This window comes from Lynx rufus, unplaced genomic scaffold (assembly GCF_022079265.1).
Source record: "Lynx rufus isolate CCGP_SWC_20201006 ecotype Redwood Valley unplaced genomic scaffold, mLynRuf1.p SCAF_6, whole genome shotgun sequence".
Taxonomy (NCBI): Eukaryota; Metazoa; Chordata; class Mammalia; order Carnivora; family Felidae; genus Lynx; species Lynx rufus.
In genome coordinates this window covers 20,702,194-20,722,238 of record NW_025814878.1, presented here as the reverse complement: position 1 = coordinate 20,722,238, position 20,045 = coordinate 20,702,194, and the positions used below count along the sequence as shown (strand labels likewise).

The window sequence follows — 20,045 nt, the reverse complement described above, 5'->3', positions numbered from 1 at the left end:
TTGTAGGCTTCTTTTTTCTTTTGGTAAGACAATAAAAACCAAGTTTCCTTGTTTATTTACCCTAGCTGCCCGATTCAGTGCTGATGTTAAATATTAAGTATTTTAATTCAGGCCCACATAAGCACTCCACCTACAGATCATTAGTTATTCTGTTTTACCTGACATTTAATCCTAAAAACCTCATCAAATAATTTTGGAAAAATTACATATGTCCCCAACCCAACCCATGTTTGCATGCATATAGAAAGCCTAACTTGTTACCCCAAGTGGCTGTAACTTAAGTCACCAGTATTCATCGTTTATTTTTTAAGTTACTTAAATTGCCAACACAGAATACCTGCAGAACTAATAATTTAGTATGCCCCAGCATCACAAATTTATGGTAACAAACAGCCATATTTCAAAGAAATGTGTTAAGAAAAATATCCTACTTTAAAAGTGGCACACATTTACCATTAGTTCACTCAATAATTATTTGCTGAACAACTTATTAGTACCTGCCTGGCCAAGTGCTAGGTCCTTAGGATACTATAATGAACACGATACATTTCTTGTTTTTTGTTTGTTTGTTTGTTTTTAAAGAGCTCAGAGAGGTAGTAAAAGAGGAAAACAAAACAAAACAGGATTCAGTGTGATGTGTGTGCTATAAGAAGCAGATGTAGGCAATATTATGAGAGATCAGAGGAACAGGAACTACTTTTGCCTGTGAGTCAGAAAGGCTCCAAAGAGAATCCCAAAGCAAGCTCCGCCAAAGGAAACTCTTTGGGTATCTGCCTTTTAACTTTTAAAACTTCTAAGGCGAACTTCTAAAAACACAGCTATTTTAAATTATTTTTGTGGATATTGAGTGATCTACAGTGTCACACAATTTCTATATACAAAGGACTTTGTGTACTATGAATCTCAGGCTTTTTATTTTATTTTATTTTATTTTATTTTATTTTATTTATTTAACATTTTTATTCATTTTTGAGAGACAGAGTGTGAGTGGAGGAGGGGCAGAGAGAGAGGGAGACACAGAATCTGAAGCAGGCTCCAGGCTCTTCCAGGCTCATATTTTTTTAAATATGAATCTCAGGCTTAGGATAGGTAGGTGGAAAAATATTAAACAGTTTCTCCAACCCCCAAATTAACAGAATTCCAAATTTATCATTTATATGTAGGCAAAGCAGATTTGAGTTTAATACTGTGTAGCCAAATGTTTAGAATAAAGGTGATCAGAAAACCATATAATATTATGTTGGAATGGGACAAAATTATCTGTTTCTTTGACATCTTTAAAATTATAGTTAAAGCAATAGTAAACAGATATATGTAGGCAAAAAGCAGAGTGTCTACAGGAGCCTGGGTGGCTCACACTCTCTCTATCTCTCAAAAGTAAATAAACATTAAAAAAAAAAATTAAAACCAAACCAGAGTGTCTCTTAGCTAAACAGATTTAACAGGGATAAAAAGACAAATGCCCAAAAAAAGAAGTTCTTGACTCATCAACCTTAAAATTCTGGCAGTAAGTCGAGTTTATAAAGAACCAGAATTTATTTAAATTAAAAATAAAAAACAAAAGCCTCCACTGACTACATGCTATAGCCAAATTCACCAATCTGAATGCAACAGATAACAGGTTCAGACAAGTCTCTAGAAAATAACATAACAGAATAAACTTGACTTACTTCCTTGTATTAGTATCCTACCAGTTTTCAAAGAAAGTCACAGAAAAATTCTAGATACAAGGCCCAAGTTTTAAAATGATACACTATGTTTGTAGCTACCAAAATTTCTTCCCCTTCTGGCTACTATCAAATAAGCTAAATAGAGTTTTCATTTATTTCTTAATTAGAGAAATCAAAGTACTTTGAAGCAAAATTGTCAACAAAAATACTTAGCTTTCTGCTCAAGTTGAGGTTGCCTAATAGCTACCTGAAATGATCAGAAAAATCCTAGGATTCTCATAGGACAGTGTTTCTAAAAAACATAAAAATCAATGCTCAATTTTTAAATCAACTTTCTCGTTGCCAAAAGGTCAGTGTACAATTCAGAAACATGAATGGCATCAAATCCACATTTCAGGTGGAGAAACAGAAGGCAAAAAATAAATGGTCAGAACTTGCCCGAGGTCACAGGAATAATTAGCAAAACCAGAAGCAGACTCAGATTCTTAACATCAAGGAGAATGTTCTCTTCGTGACATTAATAACATGCATATGATTCCTTCTGTATAATTTAGACAATAAGGTCAGATCATGTGCATTTCTGAATTAAACAGACACTGCCTAATAGATAAATGCCCTTTGCAGAGCCAAATTATGCTTCAGCTTTTCTTTTAAAAGTATAAAATTCTTTCCATCACAATATCGAAAAGATAATTTAGATAGGAAAACCGAAAACAGTAATTTAATTAGTCTCATTAAAAATTTAACATTAGATTTCCTTTTATTCATTCTGAATTTTAAAACAACATGCTCACTTTTTACCCCTTATATTCTTGTTTCCTTTTAAAGAAATGCCTAATAAATATGGGCATTTACAAAAGTATTCTTGTAAACACGGTAACAAAAGTGCGGTATTTACAATGAAACACAAAATTTCCAGATTTCTTTAGAGTCTGAAGAAAAGAGTTGGGCTTTTGAAAGGAAAATGCTTGCAGACTGAGCTGGTCTAATGATAAACCAGGCACCGTCCTTCAACAAATTAAGATGCATTAAATGGAAAAATATTGATAACACAGGCTACCTTTCCCACCTCAGACAGTATATAATGCAACTAAAGCGTTTGCCTTGTGGCAAAATAACAAGATTCTGTGAAATATTCTTAAAATCTCAGGAAGTCAAAAGTGTAAAGTAAAATAGTAGCGCATATAATTATTTACCTTTTTAAAGCTGACTAAGACAAACCATTAATCCAAGTTCAGCCTGTATATTACATTCTGATGTTAAATCTACATGCTCTTGAGGTTGTTAAGCTAAGTTTTAACATCTATCTTAATTTTGCCTTACAAATCAAGTAGGATGTTTATCAAGGCCTGTAACCAGGTCCCTTAGGCTCCCGAACTTACCTGCTGAGTCTTCCAAATCAATCAGTTTGGGCATTAAGCTTTCAGGGAGTTTTTCTGGTAAGTCATAGCCATTCTTCCGAGCAACTACCAGATGAAAAGCAGCACAAAACTCATCCAGTGTCAATGCTCCATCTTTATCAAAGTCTGAAAGTTCCCTGGAACACAAACTTGCCATAAATATAATCATTTGCTCTGGATCCCTTTATGTCTCAAAAAGAAGAAAAAGAAATCTTTTTCCAGAAAAAGTACAATCCATAACCTAAAAAAATCCCACAGATGGAAAAAGTATAATAGAGCAAATATAGCAAACTGTTTAACTGTGGAACCCAGGCAGTGGGCATATGAGTGTTCAAGGCACAGTTCTTTAACCTTTTCTGAATACTTGAAATTCTTATAATAAAATGCTGAAAAGCACCCTCAATACATAAGGTCACCAAAAAAAAGGACCTTTAATGCATATGCATTTCTAGTAACAGGATAAAGTCAGGCCCATTTAATACGTCACTGAAATTTTTAAAAACTTTGTTTTTATTGTTATCAAAGTTCTACAAAGTCCTACTGTACTTGGGGTGCATGAGCCATGGAGTCAGATAGTCCTCAGGAAGGAGGATGAGAAGTCTAAATGTTGGGATTGTGTTTGTCTCACAATCACCACAAAATAAAAGTGTAGAAAATGAAAAAAAAAAAATAGCATTCAACAGACTACAAGGCTTGATATTAAGAAGCAGCAGAACCCCCCCTTCCCCTCAACTATTGTCCCACTTTCTGGATGCAGAGGCAACCATTTTGTAGTTAATGCCTGATACCATAAACAGCAAGTGTATATTGCCAGTTCTTGATTTTTCAGTTTTAGGCATTATCTTTCTTCTGCTACAGCACTCAAAGCTACTAAAAACCCTACTAACAAAATAATTTAAAATATAAAGAAATAGATTGATATCGAGTAGAAATACCATTTATGCTTATATGATAATTGTTTTTAGAAAGTAACTTGTGGTTATAATTTGCTTTAAATAACTAATTCCAACTACATCACAGCTCTCGTGAGTCTTAGTATGGACTTAAATGGGAGCTAAGCAATGTTCTTAAGCACATGGCTTAGTATAGGTATAGGTAATACATAACAGGTATAGGCTTATTAAAAACCAAATGGGATAAAGATAACCATGGATGAAGCAACTAGCTTTTCTTCCATGCATTATGCTAAGCAAGAAGAAACAGCTAATATGGTTTAAACAGCTAATATGGCTTAACAAATTTTAGCACTTTAAAAAGAACTACTGTATTGGCATCATTTATTTCTTTTCCAGAGAGTGAGATAGAAACTGACTACTATTGGAAGGCAATACTGAGTTATTTGGGAACATTCTTGAAAAGATTACTCTAATAGTTTATTTTTTAAGGTTCAAAAATCGACCTGCTGGAAACTCCTTTGAAACAACCCACATTACCTGATTGATGTGAAGTACCACACTTACCAAATGTGAGAAAGTTCAAGAATAGGAAGTTTTGATTTTGTAAAAAACTCTTTAGCTGCAGATCCTGAAATGTTAAAACAGTGTTGTTTAATGTTATTCTGAACGTAGAGATCCAAGAATAAAATGAGGGTAAGAGTCTTAAGACTTTTTTCATTGGGAAAAAGGTACCCTTAACACGTGTGCACGTCATGTTTTTGTCTCCAGTGATTATCAGCTTTTTAGACACACAACTTGAGAACTGATTTTCTTTATAATCTCTGGCCAATAAAAACCATGCCTTTGAGATTATGAAACTGAGACTTTGTCCTGTCCCATCTACAAGAATTTCTGTTTTTAACAACTCACCTGGAATAAATCCGTTTAGATCAGGCTGAATGGTTTTAAATTGATTTACATAATACTGTCTTTGTTCATCTGTTATTTTCCAAGGATCATCATAACTACTGGATTGCCTACGAATTTCATTGGCAGTTGTAGCTGATGCTACAGTTCGTACTGTTGTCTGGTCCTGTAATGAAACATTTTTTTCCTCAGTACATTTTCTATCTGTAATGATTATATGGGCCAAGATTGCTAGGTTACTCATCTTTGAAAATAAAACTTACTTTCTGTGAATGTTTAAAATACAAGAAGTCTTCACAAACTCATCAGCAAACCACATATTTGTTATAATCAAGTTACTGAATGTTTCTGCACGATGATTATATAAGTGCATAGAATGATAGCAATATGTAAGCAACAGAAAGTTATGAAAAACGTGCTAAGAAAGCCAAGCAAATAGGAGATATTCTTAGGGGCAGACAACTTTCAAAATTTCACTGAATAATTAGAAAGAAAATCAGCCAAAACTTTTAGTGAAACATTCCAATGAGAAGAGACTTTAAGAAAAGGCACAGAGCAGAGTTCTGTGTTCTGTAAAAGGAGTGAACTTGCATTTATCAAGTGTGCCACAGCAAAATATGAAAACAATGACCGCAGCAATACTCTGAATGAAGCAAATAAAAATGCAATACCAATAAAATGTCACACCTGGACAGAAGCAGGATGCATGGTTAAAAGAGTACTGGTTGGTGGAGTATCTGCAAAACTGACCCAGTTTTCTTGTGGTGGAGGTGGAGAGTGCCCTGACCACACTGCGTCACCCGCAGAAGAACCTAGGGGGAGAATGGTACACATGCCGACTCACTTTTGAAGAAAAGCCAACTGTTTTTAACCATAGGTTTTTAGCTGTAACTCACCACATACATATTATACAAGTTTTCTTTCCAACTCTAACTCTGAAGAAATGTTAACAATTTCCAAACTGAATCTCTTCTGTCAGTTTAAAATTATATCTCAGGATACCTAGGTGGCTCAGTCAATTAAGTGTCCCGACTCTTGATTTCAGCTCAGGTCATGATCTCACGGTTTGCGAGATCGAGGCCAGTGGGGCTCCGTGCTGATAGCACAGAGCCTGCTTGGGATTCTCTCTCACTCTTTGTCCCTATTCCCCCACCCCCCCCTCCATGCACACACATGCGCTCTCTCTCTCTCAAATAAAATAAAACAAAAAAAGAGCTTTAATAAAAAAATTGAAAATGAATAAAATTATACCTCATTGAAATTTTTTAAATTGTTACTGTGTGCTTTCCTTGTCAATACTGGAGCTAATGTAATATATACGTAATATTCTGGGAAGTTATTATTTACCCATTTCACCCTCAGAGCATCTGATATTTATCAACTTTGTCTAAGAATTATATGTATTATGTAAACGCAATTACCATTGTTTAAACTGATGTATCTGCCTACAAATTTTCACGGTTGGCTTTTGCTTCTAATTAAGGCACTTAATTTATAATTAAAATTATCTTGGAGGAAACTCTGGAAGGAACATCATCAAGCTTCCTTTAATTTACAACCCTTAATAAATAACTGTCTTCTAAAGAATTTTAAAATACCTGATTGAGCTTCACCAAAGGGAGACCAAAATGGCCCAGGTCCTGTAAGTGGCCTCTCGCTATTTCCCCCACTGGGGTGACGGTTGTGCTTCCTCCATGTGTGTGGAGAAGTTGGTGGGGACTGCTGTGGTGAAACGACTGGGGATGCAGGTTCCTAGAAAGAATATTATTATTATTCTAAGACTTAAATTTTTATCAACAAGGCACTCAATAAGTTTTAATGTGAACATCTATACAGCACATCAACCGATAACGTTTACGTGCACACGATTACCTGCTGATCTGCAGACGTACGAGGCTGGACAGGGTCATGGCTTACAGATCCCTTTTTCACTTGCCCCCTGCCAGGTGGTGGGGGAATTACACCAGAATAAGACCCTTGATTTTCAGAATCTGAAGAATATGAGGCTGCATGGCGAGATTCCTGTTCATTCTTTGAAGCAACAAATCTCGGCAGAGGAAGGTCCTTCACTGTTAACCACAAAAATAATTATTACTTTAAAAGAAAAAGGGGCACACATTAAAACTGAAATATGAATTAGATATTAAAAAGAATCTTTGTAAAAACTGATACAGAAACCACAGACACATGTTTATCACTACATTTAGACCACCTCCCTTACACTGTTTAGGGAGACTCTAACCTAGAAAGTAGTAGCAACACTAAACTGACCTTCTAAAACTGTAATAACTGTCCTGTCTGGCTCTATGCTTGCAACTGAGGCTACCAGATGCCAAGGTCACTGATAGTAACTGACAGTTAGGATCTGAACCTAGGTCAGTCTGACCGGGAAGGCTAGGCTGTTTCTACTCATACTGATTCTCTTAAGTAAGATGCTAGAGCTGTAAGTAAAACATAGAAAATGTCACTAGATTGAGACTAGATTAATCTAGACATTTTCATGGCACAAGTTCCTGAAAATATTTTACTGTTCACCTGCCAACGACACAGCACAAGGCATCATATCTATCCATTTTAGTCTGGCTTATGACACTTCTACAGCAAATATCCTACATTCAATTTTAAACAGAGAAGAAAGAAGACAGAACTTCTTTGCAGGTCAATCATAGCTCATACTTTTAGACTAGAACAAAACAGTAGCAGAATTTTTAACAGAAAGTACACTTCCCTCCACTATGATTATCTGCATTTGCCTTGAAACCCCACACTTAAACCAAGCTTATTCAGGATGTAAGTAAAAGAATTCAAAATTACCTGAAAAGAATATACACTCTCAATTCTAGAAGAATGATGTGTGGCAAACCAGAAGTCCACAATGAAAACCTCACACTGACTAATAAACTGAGCTGGTGCTTAAAACTATTTATAAAAATTCTAACATTACAGAAAACCTCAAGTGTTCTCTTTCCTCTTTTTGCTATGACAACCAAAGAACTGTCTGCATTTAAGTGCCTACCTTTACAGAATTTCCACTGACTTGGGCATCAATAAGCCTCCAAAGCATAAAAAAACAAATTATCCTAGGTGATACTTATAAGGCAGCCAGATGTCTGTAACCAGGTTTTAGTCTGCCGATATTTTAATATTGTCTCTATCAGAAAGTTTTGGTTAATAGTTTCTAATTTCAAGTGTATAGCTTTCCCACACAAAAACCCACAAGTATAATGCTATTTTATACTCAGCAGAAAAGAAGAATATAAGGAAGGCATATAAGAAAATGCTCACTACAATTCATCATTTACTTTGATAATATTCACCTAACCTCTTTCTAAGCAATTTTTAGTGAATTAGTTCTGAAAAATCATCACTTTTAACAATTTTTATATTATCATCAAATATGTATTAAGTACATACACGCCATAACAGATTTAGGAAAGAGATATTTTTCTAATATTCGCAAATGAAAAAAAAAAGCATGGTAGTGAGATTAAAGCCATGACACTTAGGGTCACAAATGCCAATAAAATATCAAGAAGACTCAGCAATTCTATGGACTTTATTTCATTTCAGCTACTAATGTACTCCATATTTACCTGTATTTATACTTTCCACTCTTAAAGGGAAACCAGATTGGGCAACAGCTACAAGTTTCAAAGCAATGTAGAACTGACTTCTTCCAAAATAACCAAGCCTCGTTGCACCACAAAGCTCCATAATCTGTAAGAGAACACAATGTTAAATACTAATGACAATAATCCTCCAAATAAACAGGTATCTAACATCTGTTTGTAACTTCTCCAAAATACATAGCTGACACATAGCATATTACACTTACTGACAACCAACTTCCTCGGGTTTCAGGCTTAGAAGTCTGAAAATAAAGCACTGACCTTACGATTATGAGGGTTATATAGTTCCCCTATTTATGTATTTATTTTTAATTTTTTTGAATGTTTATTTGGGGGGGGGGGGCAGAGACAGAAGGAGACAGAATCTGAAGCAGGCTCCAGGCTTCGAGCTGTCAGCACAGAGCCCGACACGGGGCTCAAACTCACAAACTGCGAGATCATGACCTGAGCCGAAGTTGGTAGCTTAACTGACTGAGCCACCCAGGTGCCCCTATAGTTCTCCTATTTAGAAAAATCTATGTGATACACAATTTTATTTTATGAGAATTACTGTGTTTGCTCAAGAGTCATACTTTTCAGAAACCAGGCACCATCCACTCTTCATACACACTGTACATGCAACAGGCCAAAAGTCCCTGCAACTAAAAGATTACTATGCAGCCAGTTAAAGTAACAGTCATAAAATGACAAAGTGGAAAAAAAAGCAGGATATGTAATTTTAACCACATAAACACAAATCTGAAAAGAACCAGATATATAAAAACTCTATCGGGGGCGCCTGGGTGGCGCAGTCGGTTAAGCGTCCGACTTCAGCCAGGTCACGATCTCGCGGTCCGTGAGTTCGAGCCCCGCGTCGGGCTCTGGGCTGATGGCCCAGAGCCTGGAGCCTGTTTCCGATTCTGTGTCTCCCTGTCTCTCTGCCCCTCCCCCGTTCATGCTCTGTCTCTCTCTGTCCCAAAAATAAATAAACGTTGAAAAAAAAAAAAAAAACTCTATCGGCAGTTTTGTCAGGGGAGATCAAGAGTAGGGTTTTTTTCTCTAATTTCCCAGATTGTATTTAATTGTGGTTATATTACTTTTCTTTAAAAAAATTTTGTTTGCTTTGTTTTTTTTTAAAGCATGAAGGTCTTCAAGGATCGCCACTGACCATTAGGTCATTCAACAAGTATTTCTAGACTAGCTGCAAGTTAAGTATCCGACTAGAAAGAGAATTTTAGGTTATGAGATTTAATTACAACTCCAAAAGCTGGAGTAATGTCTACTGTACAGACATTATACTCTTAAAATAAAATAAGCATTAAGTATCCTTGTCTCACCTTCTCAAAAGATACACATTCCACACTCCTGTGGAGCGTATTTGGTCTATTTTCTTTTTTCCTGAAACACTCAAAGACGAAGGTACCTAGTCGTTACGGGTGAAGTCGGAAGTATTTATTAGAATTGCAAAACAAGCACCTACAACAGTTCAGCAATGTGTCAAATCACAATAACAATTTGTTTAAGCACACAAGAAGACATTTTTCGTGTGATTGATCAGCAATGGAGGAAGTTCCTGATTCTGCCACTAAGGGGCATCACTTCTGTATAAATTTAAAAGGGCAAGGAGGATAAGGAGGCAGATTCATATCAGCGGACTATGAGGAAAAGAAAGAGTTGAGAAGGCCACACAAGCCTTGAAAGATACGCAGGCATTTTGTTAGGATCACTACCCCTATCCACTATCCTTTTCTGCCCACGTGCCATCCTGTAAGGGATCATTACATATCTTGGCTACTTTTGCTTATAAAACAAACGTAAAACATCTAAAATACGTCCTTGTACGTATGCTAGGTAAAGGGACGACCTAAAGGGAAACTGCATGTAGTTGGTTTGTTTATCCCTGTTATGTGCGTTTCAGGTGCCCATGGGACAGTCAGGAGGAGATGCCCAGGGAACAGTAAGAAATGCAGAGAGGGTGTTCAGAAGAGAGCACTCTGCCGAGATGTGCTCCACACCTGGGAACCAGACAACAGGTGATGACTGAAGCTGAGGGAGTAAATGAATGAGACTGCCTGCAAGCCCAGAGCCGCGAAAGGGAACTCTGGAGAACACCATAACCTAAGTGTAGGCGTAAAAAAGAGCCTACGAAAGAAGCAGTAGCAAAAAGGACCAGCAGAAGGAGGAAATCAAGGGTGTAAAGAGGTTTTGGAAGGTGGAAGCAAGCCTGAAAGAAAATCATTACTGCACATACAGATTCATGTACAAAGGGGTTCACAATGAGAAGCAACCTAAACTCACCACAAGAACTGATTATGAAGTAACTATATAATGAGAAAACCGTACAACATTTAAAACCCATTGCTTACAGTATTGTTTTGAAAACAAAAAGGAAGATACAAAGCAGTGTATATAGAAGTATAATCCCAAATATATTAAGATACGTACATATAAATGGTAGTGAACACGCCAGTGATTATTTCTGGGTGCTGAGAGTAAGGGATATTTCTATGTTTTCTTCACATGAGTCTGTATTTACTACTAAAAATATTTAATTTCTTCAAATCAGAAGAGTGATAGACACTTTTCAAAAAAGAAAACTAATGGGAACAAATAAAAAAGGAAAGAAAACGCATTCGATATTTTGCAATTAGGAGGTTTTTTGCTGCTGGAGCACTAGTAGAGATGCAGTAGGGTAAAATTTCGTTTGTAATGGATTAAGGAATTAACAGGAGGAAGGTGAGTACAAGGAGGAAAGACAAGTACAAAAACAGGTTAGGATGCTTGACTCTCAAAGTGTTTAGAAGGGTAATCTTGTTTCTCCTAAGTCTCGGGGCTAGTCAGTGGAAGAACTGGCTCTAGAAGCCAGGTCCTTGGATTCCAAACCCAAAGCTCTTTCCAAGGGACTAGAGGGTAGTGGGGGGAGGGGGGAGGGGCGGGAGGGGCTGGAGGGTAGGAGAGCAAGGAAGGATTCTACCTTTCTACTATATCAGGCATAACAAAATTTTAAGAGTTGATATATATCAAACTGTCCCATCAGGTTGCAGGAAGGAGGTTTTAAAAGGGGAGATAAAAGAGCTCAAAGGCAAAATATTTGCAGTCACTTCCCTATGATTGATCCTGGCCACGACACCTAAAACAAACTCACTTTGTAGCCCAAGTCAGGCATATGTGTCACTGAGGACTATGTTTCCAAGCTACCCCAACCGGAGAGACCACAAATCCTTGAAAGCAGCAGAGGAGGAAAGAAGCTGTGAATACAAATTTGTTAACAATCTCTGATGAAACAGTATCAGGTCTGGTTTCCCATCACAATCTTGTGAATGCAACAAAATTTGTCTCTAAAGAAATTTTTGGAATAATTCCTAGAAGCAGAATGCTGGACCAAAATATAAGTACACTTAAAAATGCATTTGTGGGGTGCATGGGTGGCTCAGTCGGTTGGTTTTCCCAGGGTCGTGGGATTGAGCCCCATGTCTGGCTCTGCGCTGAGTGTGGAGCCTGCTTAAGATTCTCTGTCTCTGTCTCTCTCTGTGCCCCTCTCCCCAGCTGTGCTCTTTCCCTCTCTCTCTTAAAAAGATAAAAAAATGCATTTGCTATCACCAAGTGCCTTCCAAAAAGGTTACTCAAATTGATTCTCCCACTATCAATATGAGAGTGTTTCCTTATCTCCTTTTCTCCAGTAACCTGAAAAGGCCACTCACACTTACATGAATTTTTTTCTGACTGCTTTCCTTGCTTTAGATTTATAATATTTAAATACCTGATAGAGTTATTAGCCCAGTCCTCAATTTTTTTTCTCGTTTAGAATTTCCTGGACTATTCTCATATTATTTATTCCCCCAGGTAATCTCTAGAATCATTTATCAAAATAAATTGTGACTTTAATTGGAATGGTATTTTATTCATCATCTTTTTCCTAACTTCAACGAGACCACTTCTAGTATTTTGTCATTAAGCATGGTACTAGCTAACATTCTGCAACACCTTTGTTATGTGAAACTATTCAGCTAGTTCCACTCATCTAAGAGTTTTGTTTCGGGTTTTGGGTTTTCAAAATCCACAAACAGAAGTTAATATTATTGTGTGCATTTTGGGGCAGAAAAGTAAAATATCATAATTTTTCTCTTTGGTCCATTAATGCTAATAATTAATAGAGTTCCTAACATCAAACCATCCTCTGATCCCTAAAATGAATTCCATTTAGTCATGGTATATATTATTTTTTCAAATTATATTTATAAAATGTTAACCACAATCTTAAAATGATTTGGCCAAAAAATAACACTCCTGTATCTGAAAGGTTTGGAAGTGGTGCTATGTTGGCTTTGTAAACACGACTAACAAGCTTTACTTTTTTTTCTCTCTGCTCTGAAATACTGTAAATAGATTTGGAATGACATGTTCTGTAAAGATTTGGAAGAATTCACCTGTGACACACCTGAGCAGGATCCCTGATGTGTGTCTATTTCTTCCATGTCAGGTGGTATAAATTAGGTTGTCTACCTCTAAAATATTTGGTAATTGGGGCATCTGGGTGGCTCAGTCGGTTGAATGTCTGACTCTTGATTTTGGCTCAGGTCATGATCTCACAGGGTTGTGAGATCGAGCCCTAAATCGGGCCCCATGCTGATAGTGCAAAGCCAGCTTGGGATTCTCTCTCCCTTTCTCTCTTTCTGCCCCTCCCTGGCTGGCTCTCACTCGCTCTCTCTTTCTAAATAAACAAACAAACATTTTTAAAAGGTAAAACATTTGATAATTTCTGGGAACATCATTTATCGCCTCCAAGTTTTGAAATTTATTAGTCTGGCATTATTCAAAGTAGTCTCATTCTTTTAACTGCCTCTCCACGGTAATTTCGCCTTAGTCTAAATTATGCATATTTGTGAGCATGACTGCACAGCTGCCTAATATTGAGAACCACTTAAAGTCCTTCATAGGGTACAGATACCCAGATCTCTTCCATTAGATCCTAACTCACCTAAGAAACCCAGGGCCAGTTAGGAGTTGCTGGTATACTACTGATAGCTACTGAAAACCATTAAGCTTTATTTTCATAACACTGTAAAATTTACGTGCTCATAGTAAAATAAATAAAATGGTACTTAAAGATATGGAATTGAAGTCCCTACAATCCCCATCAGAAGTAACAATTCTTTTCATATGTTCTTCCCATTTTCCCCACATGTATACAAACACATGAGCACGCATACTTAACGAACACTTTTTACACATATAGTCATACTATATATATGACTTTTCACACAGTATTACCTGAAGATCTTTTTATATCAGCATACATAGATCTCTTTCATTTTTTTTTTTTTTTACATAGTATCATGTGCATGAATATACCTATTACAAATTAACCAATCCCCTGCTGACAGACACTTAGGTTCTTTTAGCTTTCTATTATAAATAATGCTGTAAACATTCCTGTGCATGAAACTTTGTGCACTTGTAGAACTGTAGGACAAATTTCTAGAAATGGAATACACTTAAAAAAAATCTTTTTTTTTTTTTAACATTTATTTATTTTTGAGAAACAGAGTGAGACAAAGCATGAGCGGGGGAGAGGCAGAGAGAGAAGGAGACACAGAATCTGAAGCAGGCTCCAGGCTCTAAGCAAGCGGTCAGCAGAGTCGGATGCGGGGCTCGAACCCACAAACTGTGAGACCATGACCTGAGCCGAAGTCGGACATTCATCTGACTGAGCCACCCAGGCGCCCCACAGAAATGGAATACACTTTAAAATGTAGCATAATGGAAACTAATTTGACAATAAATTTCATATAATTAAAAAAAAATCTTTTGGGATGAGCACTAGGTGTTGTATGGAAACTAATTTGACAATAAATTTCATATAATTAAAAAAATAAAAAAAATAAAATAAAATAAAATGTAGCATAGCCAAGCACTACGAACTCTGAGTGACTGTAGCATCTTACTAACCAGCACGGAATCCTGGCTGCTAGTATGAGACAGGAGAGAGGCTAAAGTTTTCATTAATTGTATTGGCTTCACAAGAATATCAATCCTAAATAGGCAGTATTGACTTCTTGTCTGAACACTCTGTTCCATAATATTATCAAAAAGCCACCAACTTCCAGGAAGAAAAGATAAACTAGACTGTAGTTCATTTTAATACTTACAGAGATCAATGTGGTTAGGGAATCATTCTGTATCATTTATACAGTATTTGAGCAAGTTATATTACTTTACTGTGTCTGTTTCCTTTTATGTAAACTGGGGAAAATAATATACTACCTCTTAGGATTGCTGTGAGGATTCAATGAAACCATATTTAATAAAACACAAAAGTGTCTGGTCCACAAATAATAATTATTTTTTATTCACTACCCTGATCATAATGTACTTTATTCAGTCAAGGACTTCAGAGACTAAGTCATTCTTGAAAACCACATTCTCTTGAGAGCCAAGAACTAACGCCTTTAAGCACCAAAGTGGGTTTTATTATAGTTTTTCATGAAAATTCTTCTAAAATATAAGATGCTTTCAAGCCTTCATAAGTATTTTGAAGTTCTGGTTTAAGACAATATACTGAGCACAGGAAATTACCGCTTCTCCCTTCAAGAATCTTCTTAAAATGATACTAAGGGAATAAATCCACAAAAATAAATAAAAGAGAAGGGGCAACAATGAGCAGACAGGAAATCTCAACAAATTTTAGCAATCAGAAAGGAGATGGGAGTCATGCCTAAAACAGTAGGTGGAAGAAATTAGTGCCAGGAGTACCTATGGAGACAATTTGTCCTGCAAAATCCAGGGACTCACCCAGAAATGCCAGGTATGACTAAGGGGGAGATTGGGACAGAGACTAAGATCCCTATCTCTACAGCTGCTCACAGAATATTAGCAACCAGACTTTACCATCCAAATATAAACAAACAAAAAACTGAAAGTTTTCTCTTTAAAGAATGAAATGTAGGGAAGTACTAGGTCAGCTGATAAGGATAGGGGTTGTTGCCCCAGAGAAAGGCTTCTGTTTCTAGCATTTAGCAATCCAGTAAGAGTCAGCATCTGACCCACTCCTCCCAAAGTAAGGCAGCCTTTTAAGGAGCTAAACCCAAGTACACAGAGCTCAGTTATTCTATTGCTGCATTAAATGTAAACAGGTTACCAAAGATCAACAGGCAACTATGGAAAACCTACATAATGGAAGAAAACTGTCAAATTTAAAAACGGGGAAAAAAAACTCTGAGAGAAAGATATAATTCAAGAAAGAACGAACACTTAAAGATACTCTATTCAGTATCCTCTGCCAGATTTCAGACAATTAATGCTTCCATAAAACAGGAACAGGATACTATGAAAAAGGAACAAAGAACAAGATGTCAGGAAATATACAAAGTTCAGCAGAAATACTAGAAGATAAAGAAAATTTCTCCAGAAGTAGGAAGGGGAAAGGTGAATTAGAAAATATGGGAGAAAAAAAGAGAATTAATTTGAAAGGACAAAATTTACTTAAATGAGGTCTACAAAAAATGTAGAGAAAACAGAAGAGTAATAAAGAACAAGAGATTTTCCCCAAATCTAAGGACAACAAGCTTTCAGACAGAGTCTAGTGAGTGCTCCACACAACAGGTGAAAGAATTCCTGAACACATTACTGTGGAGCTTCATAACTGCAAGGATAAAACAAAGATCCTAAGAGCATCCAGAATCTGCATAAGGGAAGCGAGTAAGGGGGAGAGGTGCTGATCACTAAGAAGATATATTAACTGCACTGGAATCAGACTTCTCATCAGTAACACTGAATATTAGAAAATAATAAAGCAACACCCTCAAGGTTCTAAGAAAAAATTATTTTCAATCTAGAATTCTGTATCCAAACTAGCATCAAGATGATGGAAAGAACAGACACTTTTGTAAATGCAGAAATAAACAAAGTTTATCTCCTATGAACTCTTTGAGAAAATATCTGAGGATGTTATTCAGCAAAACTTAGAGGCAGAGCATCCAGGAAAAAAACAGATACACGGCAAGAAAGCAGGGAAATAAAGCTGCAGGATGACAGCTACGCAATTGACCTGGAAAGCAACCAGTCCAGATTAAAATGACAGAAAGCTCCAGAAAGATTTCAGAAAAAATAAAGGGGAAGAAATGGAGATGAAGGCAAACAGTTTAAAAAAAAAAAAAAGGGCAATCGAGAAAGTTTAGAGGGGGAAAGCTGTAGAAGAATGTAATCACGGGGCGCCTGGGTGGCTCAGTAGATTAAAGGTCTGACTTCAGCTCAGGTCATGATCTTGTAGTTCATCAGCTCGAGGCACGCCTCAGGCTCTGTGCTGACAGCTCAGAACCTGAAGCCTGCTTCTGATTCTGTGTCTCCCTCTCTCTGCCCCTCTCCTGCTTGTGCTCTTTCTCTCCCTCTCTCAAAAATAAAAACATTAAAAAAATAATAACAACAACAAAAAGAAGAATGTAATCATAGTACTATATTATACTAATGGATCTGCAGTAAAAATATTTTTATCTTCATAATGTAAATATATTTTTATTTTTTAAAATATATCAGAATATATTGAACAATTAAGAATTATGATTTTAGGCGCACCTAGGTGACTCAGTAGCTTTAGGGTCTATTGATTTGGGCTCAGTCTTGATCTCTCAGTTGGAGAGAGGTCTCTCCCTGGTAAGCTCAGAGCCTGCTTAAGATTCTCTCTCCCTCTGGGGTGCCTGGGTGGCGCAGTCGGTTAAGCGTCCGACTTCAGCCAGGTCACCATCTCGCGGTCCGTGAGTTCGAGCCCCGTGTCAGGCTCTGGGCTGATGGCTCAGAGCCTGGAGCCTGTTTCTGATTCTGTGTCTCCCTCTCTCTCTGCCCCTTCCCCGTTCATGCTCTGTCTCTCTCTGTCCCAAAAATAAATAAACGTTGAAAAAAAAAAAAAAAAAAGATTCTCTCTCCCTCTCCCTTTGCCCCTCCCCCCCCACACGTGTGTATGCGTGCCTTCTCTCTCTCTCAAAAAAAAAAAAAAAGAATTATGGTTTTAGAACAATGTGCAAATGTTCTCAATATTAAATATGTAAAAGTATAGCTAACAAATTTAAAGAGAGAAGGATAAGGAAGGTGAAGGATAAGGAAAAATGCATGGGCTTCTGGCTTTTGGTTTAGTATGTAAGAAGCTTAGAAGTCAAAAAACTCCATTGTAACAAGCAAAATGTTGAACAAACTGAAAAACCAAGAACTCTCCTTAGATCTGTAAAAGTCAGGTCACAGAGCAAACTGCTGTCCCCCTAACTGAAGGTTAACAGAAGGTAAATACAAAGAATCATAACTTATTAGAGGTAAAACCCATCAGCATTAAGCTCCTTGAAACTAGCATCAGGGAAGGAAAGACTGAACTGTAACTGATGAATTGCTGTAGGCTCAGTGAATACAAATCTGAGATAAAAACTTCAGGGGGACCTAGTTATAGGGAGACCTTCGTCATACTGTGAGTTTTACCTCTCGGAGCTCTACCAAGCTCTCACAGTGCATAGGAGAGAAAAGTCCCTGCCTGTGTGCTTCTGGCAGAGGAAAGGAAAAAGGAACCATTCTGAAGTCCACCAGAAATCCACTTGTTCTTCTCAACAAGGCTTATCCTCAAGAGAACCTACTTAACCAGAGCCTAACCTGCCCAGGTTTATTGGAGCCTAACTGACCTGGACGAAGGGAAATACCCACCAGCTCTAGCCTATCTATCCATCCTCTCCCACCTAAATGGGGGAGAGTAGAGGCAGGTAGGACTGAGAAGCAATTGCAAAATTCACAGGTATACTAAAAGACCTGAGGCATAATCTTAAGACTATAGAATGCTAGCCCCCCAAACACCTTACCACAACATTACCAAAGATGTATTTATAGTAGTTCACTAACCCAGTATATCATGTCTTGGCTGTCAAGAAAAAAAAAAAAATCACAAGACATACTGAAAGGCAAAACAAATAAATAAACAAAGAAAACCCTCAAAAACCACAATCTGAAGACACAGAGCAAGCGTCAGAACCAGTCTCAGATATGGTAGACATGCTGGAACTATCAGACCAGGAATTTAAAGCAACTATGATTAATATGTGAAGGACTCTAATGGATAAAGAAGACAGCATGCAAGAACAGATAGGCAACGCAAGAGACCGAAATTCTATGAAGAACAAAAAACAAAAAAATGGGTATATGTAAAGAAATGAAGAATGAGTCTTTGATGGGCTTTATTACTAGACTGGACATGGCTGAGTAAAGAAACCTCAAAGCTTGAGGGTATTTCAATAGAAACTTCCAAAACTGAAATGCAACCAGGAAAAGAAAACTGAAACAAACGAAATCTTCAAGAACTGTGGCACAACTAAAAAAAGGTCAAACAAATGTGTAATGAAAAGACAAGAAAGAATGAACAGAAGTAATATCTGAAAAATAATGAGTGAGAATTTCCCCAAATTAATGCTAGACACTAAACAACAGATTCGGGAAGCTAAGAGAATACCAAGCAGGGTTAAGTGCCAAAAAAAAGTAGACCTAACACCTTTAAAAAAAATTAACTCCAGAGGCACCTGGGTGGCTCAGTCAGTTAAGTGTCCGACTCTTGATTTGGGCTCAGGTCATGATCTCACAGAGAGTTCGAGCCCTGCGTTGGGCTCTGCACAGCGGGGCCTACTTGGGATTCTTTCTCTCTGCCCCTCCCCTACTCTCTCTCTCTTTCTCTCTCTCTCTCTAGTAAAAATAAACTTAAAATAAATAAATTAATTAATTAACTCTAAACGGATTACAGACCTAAATGTAAAACATGAAACTATGAAACTTCTAGAAGATAACACAAGAGGAAAACCTGATGGCCTGGTATGGTGATGACTTTTTATATACAACACCAAAGTCATGATCCATGAAAGAAATAATTGATAAGCTGGACATCTGGTCTTCAAAAGATAAGGTCAAGAGAGTAAGATAAGCCACAGACCAGGAAAAAATATTTGCAAAAGACTTATCTAATAAAGGACAGTTATCCAAAATATACAAAGAACCCTTAAAACTCAACAATTAGAAAACTAAAAACCTGATTAAAAAATGGGACCAAAGACCTTAAGAGACACCTCACCAAAGAAGATACACAGATGGAAAATAAGCATACGGAAAGATGCTCCACATCATACGTCATCAAAGAAATACAAATTAAAACAATGAGATACCACTACAAATCTATTAAACTGGCCCAAATCTGGAACACTGACAATACCAAATGCTGGTGAGTCTAGGGAGGAACAGGAAGTGTCATTCTGGTGGGAATGTGACAGTTTGGCAATTTCTTATAAAACTAAATGTACCCATACCATACAGCAATCAGTCTCCTAAAGGAGTTGAAAACTTACATGCACACAAAAACCTGCACACAGATATTTATATCAGCTTTATTCATAATTACCCAAACTTGGAAGTAACCAAAATATCCTGAAGTGATTGAATGGATAAACAAACTGTGGCACATCCACATAATGGAATGTTATGAAATGAACTATGAAGCCGTGAAAAGATATGGAGGAATCTTAAACACATAACATTAAGTGAAAGAATATGAAAAGA

General features: G+C 36.9%; 1 protein-coding gene across 6 annotated transcripts in view; it reads right to left on the bottom strand.

Moving 5' to 3' along the window:
* Positions 1 to 20,045, bottom strand: part of REPS1 (RALBP1 associated Eps domain containing 1) — an 88,538-nt gene that overhangs the window by 32,094 nt on the left and 36,399 nt on the right. For all 6 annotated transcript variants that reach the window (XM_047101492.1, XM_047101497.1, XM_047101493.1 and 3 more), the window contains exons 2-8: positions 8,466 to 8,589; positions 6,745 to 6,941; positions 6,471 to 6,624; positions 5,560 to 5,684; positions 4,876 to 5,038; positions 4,531 to 4,594; positions 3,053 to 3,207 (exon numbers count right to left, since the gene is read on the bottom strand). In XM_047101492.1, the coding sequence (XP_046957448.1) occupies positions 3,053 to 3,207; positions 4,531 to 4,594; positions 4,876 to 5,038; positions 5,560 to 5,684; positions 6,471 to 6,624; positions 6,745 to 6,941; positions 8,466 to 8,589 (982 nt within the window). The remainder of the gene's footprint in view (positions 1 to 3,052; positions 3,208 to 4,530; positions 4,595 to 4,875; positions 5,039 to 5,559; positions 5,685 to 6,470; positions 6,625 to 6,744; positions 6,942 to 8,465; positions 8,590 to 20,045) is intronic.